At 41.6% G+C, this 6,000-nt stretch overlaps 1 protein-coding gene across 2 annotated transcripts in view; it reads right to left on the bottom strand.

Moving 5' to 3' along the window:
- Window positions 1-390: 390 nt before the first annotated feature.
- Window positions 391-6,000, bottom strand: part of rnf103 (ring finger protein 103) — a 75,910-nt gene continuing 70,300 nt past the window's right edge. For both annotated transcript variants that reach the window (XM_038793293.1, XM_038793292.1), the window contains 3 exons: window positions 5,098-5,219; window positions 4,089-4,203; window positions 391-2,683 (listed from right to left, as the gene is read on the bottom strand). In XM_038793293.1, the coding sequence (XP_038649221.1) occupies window positions 2,541-2,683; window positions 4,089-4,203; window positions 5,098-5,219 (380 nt within the window). In that variant the 3' untranslated portion in view covers window positions 391-2,540. The remainder of the gene's footprint in view (window positions 2,684-4,088; window positions 4,204-5,097; window positions 5,220-6,000) is intronic.

The following is a 6,000-nucleotide window of genomic DNA, read 5'->3' as shown; positions in this document are numbered from 1 at the left end:
GGTATCAAGAGATACCTGGCGACTCTGAAAAGCATATTCATAATTAAGATGAAGAAAGGCAACCTTATTAACTACCATATTTACAGCCACTAAAAGATAGCAAACAACTTCCAAAATACCTCAAGTGTCCCATGCACTGCTGCGCGCCCGAACCCCCCAGCAGATCAGGGACGAAAACAATGCACAGGCTTGGGTGGCCACCTGAAATCCTTTGCCCTGAAGAAAGATTCTGGCAGTGATTCCTCCTTTACTTTACATAGATCTTGGAACTAGAAATCTTCATTCTTGTATTCACATTCTGGTTTGTTGACGAGGTAGCAGGGCAGAAAGATTTACAAAAAAGATATTCCAGCTTTCCCAAAGTATTAATTACAACATTCCACAATCTTATAATATGTATAAACCAAATCCTTTATTAAAGTTGCTTCAGAGGTTATGAATCTTTTACATCACAGACAATGTCAATAAGCTGATACCAATGAGCCACACAAACATTTAGGCAGATATGAACTTTGTCATGGGCATTTTTCTAATCCCCTTTGCCTCCATTCTGAAATGCTTTTGCGGATCAAGAGACTAAATAATTGGGACCGCATTAATGGCAGTGTGAAATTGCAATACAACCTGAAGTACAGTATAATAAATTCACACTTTTAACATAATTTGGAGTGCCCACCTGAAGTGTGTCACTGCAGTCAATCCGGCTTCAGTATTACTTCAACATGAAGAAAGGGGCAACTGACTAATTCTGTCAAAAACAGATTATGGTACAGTTCAATTGAGGACGTTTATCTGTATAATAATGCAGTCCCCCTGTAAATTTGAGATTAACCATCAATGGAATTACCAAATTAAAATACAACAAATGATCCAAAATACGTTTCTAGCCAAAATTCCTGTCCAATTTTGAGAATCAGTGTCATGGCAAGTGTCTCTACAATCTGCTAAACCAAACCCAAAAGCCATAATCCATTCATAAATATGTATCAAAGCAAAACAGCCAGTAAAACAATTGTTCTAAAAAAAAGTTGCGCAACTGAGGGGAAAGTGTGACCCGATCTATAACTATTCTGACATTGTAACAATGACTACCATCAACAAGTACTTCATTGGTTGTAAAACGAGATGTCTTGAAGTCACGTTTTAGAGTCACGAAAGGCTCCATTTGCTTTCATTGCTAACATTGAACAAACCCAGTTGCCCATGAACGTCAGTGTCTTGTGATGGGGAGCTCAGTTCTCTACAAGTTAGCTACAGAAAATTCTGTAACCAGTTTTCCCTCCCACGTCGCAAAAAAACCCAAAACAATAAAAGGACCCCATACACTTAAACGAATCAGCCGCACGTAACATAAGAAAGGTAGGTGCGTTGTCCACAATCTCGGAGGAAGGAAAAAAAAATCTGTAAATGTTACATCACCAAGAATAGATCGTGTCATTTGTAAAGGACTTACTCACCAATCAAATGAGTACTAAATCAATAATGGCCTATATCCAAATTAAAAATCAACACAGAGATAGTTCTATTCTCATTAAAGGCAACAGAGCTGAAACGTTAACTCCGATTTTCTCCCAGAGATGTTGCCGGACCTGTTGAGTATTTCCACCATTTTCTGTTTTTAATTCAGATTTTCAGTATCTGCAGTAGTTTTCTTCTCTGGTACCATTCGGGGTTGTTTGACAATTGAAGTCCAGCAACTTTAAAGGAATTTCAGTGATCAAAGACTAAGGCAAAGAACTCAAAATAATCCCAAAACGCTGGGTGATTTTATACTCATAACATCTCCACAGCGTCATTAAAGCCCAGTATGGCAACAATAAACAATAAAACAAATTAGAAACAGACTTGATTTAGATAAAGTAAAAAACATAACCCTTGTATGGATGGGCATATCAACTGTCGGACTCTTTTTGCAACTCAAAACTACAATCATGCTCAAGTTAATTTATGAGGCATTTTGAATGTTTCCTACAAACTGCTATTAATAGTGGTACGATTGATTTTAAAAATAATGCTTATGGACTGTTTGTTGTATTAAATAAGGCCACATAGACAAAATGTCTTTACATACACTATCCATTTAACGAAGGTTCAAAAGTGTAGACAGGTTTGCTAATGTCGCTGTCAAATGGGGACAGGACAGGATAAAAACATGCCATAACCATATTCTCTTGATAAAGATTAAAGTACAGGAACTCCAAACTTTATTATATGCCCGGGAAGTGCACTTTATACTATAAGAAATTAACATTAAAGTGCTGAATTATGTTGAATAATAAACTGGTCAATTGGCTAGAAAAAGCTGATTTAACGCAAAGGGAGGAATAACGTTCACAAGTGCAATTTTTGTTTTTCTTGGGAAACTTTTCCCATCTGTACAAATTTAACCACTCTACCATTCACAAAGCAGGAAATGTTTACTTTGGTATTTTGAAAAACAAAATTACACTGGACAGAAAGGAGGGGGAGTGCAACAGGATCATGTGGTTATGGAGTGAAGCTGTGAAGTGGGAACTGTACAGCTGAGTTATTTGCACACATCAACTCCGAAGGGCAGCCAGTCGTGACTGCATCTCTTCAATATCTTCCTCTGCCTCACCCTCTTCAGGTGCAGCTGCAGCCCCTTCCAGCTCTGGCTCTGGGAGAGCGTCTGTGACTTTGCTGGGAGCTTTCCCAAGAGCGCCTGCAAAAATAAATGCAACAAAAGACGTCAAAGGTCAGGTTCTGATGATAGGTCATTGACCTGAAAAATTTACTTGTTCTCGTTTCACAGATGCTGCCCGATCCGATTAGTATTTCCAACATTTTCTATTTTTGTGTTGAAAGCAAGTACTGGCCTATCACTGTTGTGTATTAAGAAACAGAAACAGAGGCAAACTCGTCACTCCCTCTCTCTTCAATGATGATCATTGACTTATTGCAGTTCTGTAATCCCAGGTATCCAACAATTCATACAGTATTGTTCCAACTGTTACTCAATTGAGGTTTCAGCAGTTATTACCAAGGCCAGCAACCTGCTCTGTCCTGAAAGCTGGCTCTCAGGGATACTACTAAATTTCATAAAATTGACACAGTGGCGCAGTAGTTAACACTGCAGCCTCGTAGCTCCAGGGACCCAGGTTCAATTCTGGCCTTGGGTGACGGTCTGTGTGGAGTTTGCATTTTCATTTCTGTGAGTTTCCTTCAGGTGCACCGGTTTCCTCACACAGTCCAAAGCTATGCAGGTTAGGTGGGGGGATTGGCCATGCTAAATTGCCCCTTACTGTCCAAAAAAGGTTAGGTAAGATTACTGGGATAGGGTGGAGGGGTGTGCTTAAGTAGGGTGCCCTTTCCAAAGGCCGGTGCAGACTCGATGGGCTGAGTGGCCCCCTTCTGCACTGTAGGGATTCTATGTTACTGCTGCCTCACAGGGTCAGGGACCAGGTTCAAATGAGGCTCAATTTCGGCCTTGGGTGACTGTGTGGAGTTTGCACGCTCTCCTCGTGTCTGCATGGGTTTCCTCAGGGTGCTATCTATCCTTCGATAGCTCAGGAGGTAGAGTGGAGGACTGTAGATGATTAAAGCTGACATCCGTGGGTCGCTGGTTCAATTCCTGCTCAAAGGAAGTCGTACCTCCCTTTTATGGGCGGCAGGGCAGCACGGTGGTTAGCACTGCTGCTTCACAGCGCCAGGGTCCCAGGTTCATTTCCGCTTGGGTCACTGTCTGTGTGGAGTCTGCACGTTCTCCCCAAATCTGTGTGGGATTCTCCGGGTGCTCCGGTTTCCTCCCACAAGTCCCGTAAGACGTGCTTGTTAGGTGAATTGGACATTGTGGATTCTTCCTCTGTGCACTCGAACAGGTGCCGGAATGTGGCGACTAGGGGCTTCTCACAGTAACTTCACTGTAGTGTTTGGTTTCCTTCCACCGTCCAAAGATGTGCAGGATAGGTGGACTGGCCATTATCAATTGCCAGTGTCCAGGGATGTGGAGGTTAGGTTATGGAAATGGGTCAGGGGAGTGGCTCTAGGGTGCTCTTTCGGAGGGTCAGTGTAGACTCAGTGGGCCAAATGGTGTCACTAAGGATTTAAACATAGTGGCTTTAGTTTACCTGCAGTAACCTCAAAAAGTATCTGATCGATTTCCATCTCTGCTGCTTCTTCCATTTCTTCCTCATCTTCCATGCTTTCAAAAGTATCCTCTAGCATCTCCTCAATAATCCCTGCCTGGGAATATAAAACAACATACATTATGTAAAAGTAGTTTATTTATCCCATTATGCACAATACTAACATCATCACAGTGTCACATATTCACAGAGTGAGAAAGAAATACCAAGTTACTGAACTAATCCACAAAATAATCTGAGACAGCAATAAGTACGAGACTGATAAAGGCACAAGAAACCTTGCTTTCAGTTCTTATCTACAACTGAAACATTTTGTCTCTTCTTTCCAAAAGACGCAGACTGATCTGCTCAGTCGTTTACAGCATTTACATTCTGGTTGAGATTTCTAGCAGTTTTTTGCTTTTCGCTTAGTTCAGTAAATTAATCTACTGAGCAGTTGTGCCAAATAAACCAGCTTTAATCTGCATCCTTTGCTGAATTGGTTAATCTTTGGTTGGGCAACAAGACATTACAATAATTTATATCTCCTCCAATCTAGTATAATACATCCACTGATCACGGTGCTACCTCCCCTATATTGGGGTTGCTGAGGGTGTTATTGTGAGAGATACAGGATCACGCCCTCAATGGTTGAATAGCCCATTAGGAGGGGGAAATAATAGCAAGAAAAGATATTGAAGCAATCCAGAGCAGCTTGAGTTTATGCTGAACATTAGGTCACAGGTTTGATTTCAGCCGTGTGAGGCAGCAGAAGAGGTCTTACCTCCCAGAGCGCTCACGCAGGAACTAGATAGATGACTAATAGATGACTATTACCTCCCAATTCCTAGTGGGATCACCCGAATCTGATCAGTCAGGATTCCTTCTAAAAGGAATGGGTCTGCATTTTTATGACAAGTATCAGGCAGTATGTCCGATATGCAGTCAACCTAAAACATGATGGCTCTACAGAGCTGCAACTCCAAAGGCTGGAGTCTGGTTTTTGTCTCACCTTCATCATTTCTTTGGACAGATCTCTCATGGTGGCTTGAATTTCAGGGATTTTTACTAAATTCTGCATGGCTTTCATCACCTCTGTGCTCTTCTGCAAGGAACCAGTGACTCTCGATATAGCTGTGGAGAGAAGGGCACGATAAGGAGTTGAAAATTGAAGATTGGAGCAATAATTTTCTGATCATCTCTCTGGGAGTTGAAAAAGTTTCAGGGCTCCACCATTCTGAGCAGAAAACCTCCAGCAATAACAATGATCACAGTGGTCCAATCTACATATAAATTAAAATGAACATTGTGCCCAAACATGTGGCAGCTCTTAAAATAAATTTGACTGCAGAGGAGTCAAAAATGTGTTTATTTTAGTGAAGGCATTTATAAAATTGAAATGCCTCTCATATTGGGGGTGGGAGGCAATAAAGTTGGGCATGTAAAACAAAACAGAAGAGGTTGAAAGTGAAGCGTTGTTACAGATGCTGAAGATTTTCAAAAATTCATTAAGGCAATGTGGCCAACATTTATTGCCCATCCCTAATTACCCTTTAGAAGGTGGTAGTGAGCGGCTTTCTTGAACTGCTGTGTTAGGGAGGGAATTACAGGATTTTGACTCAGCGACAGTAAAGGAATGGCAATATATTTTCAAATCAGGATAGTGAGTGACTGGGAGGGACAACTCCAGGTGGTGGTGTTCCTAGGTACCTGCTGCTCTTATCCTCCTCGGTGGTTATAGGTTTGGTAGGTGTTCTCTATGGAACCTTGGTGAGTTACTGCAGTGCATTGTGTAGATGGTACACATGGCTACCACTGTTCATTGGTGGTGGAGAGAATGAATATTTGTGGAAGGGGTAGAATCAAGCAGGCTGTTGTGTCCTGGATGATGTCGAGCTTCTTGAGTGTTGCTGGA

Source organism: Scyliorhinus canicula, chromosome 3 (assembly GCF_902713615.1).
Source record: "Scyliorhinus canicula chromosome 3, sScyCan1.1, whole genome shotgun sequence".
Lineage (NCBI taxonomy): Eukaryota > Metazoa > Chordata > Chondrichthyes > Carcharhiniformes > Scyliorhinidae > Scyliorhinus > Scyliorhinus canicula.
This window is presented reverse-complemented; position numbering and strand designations above follow the sequence as displayed.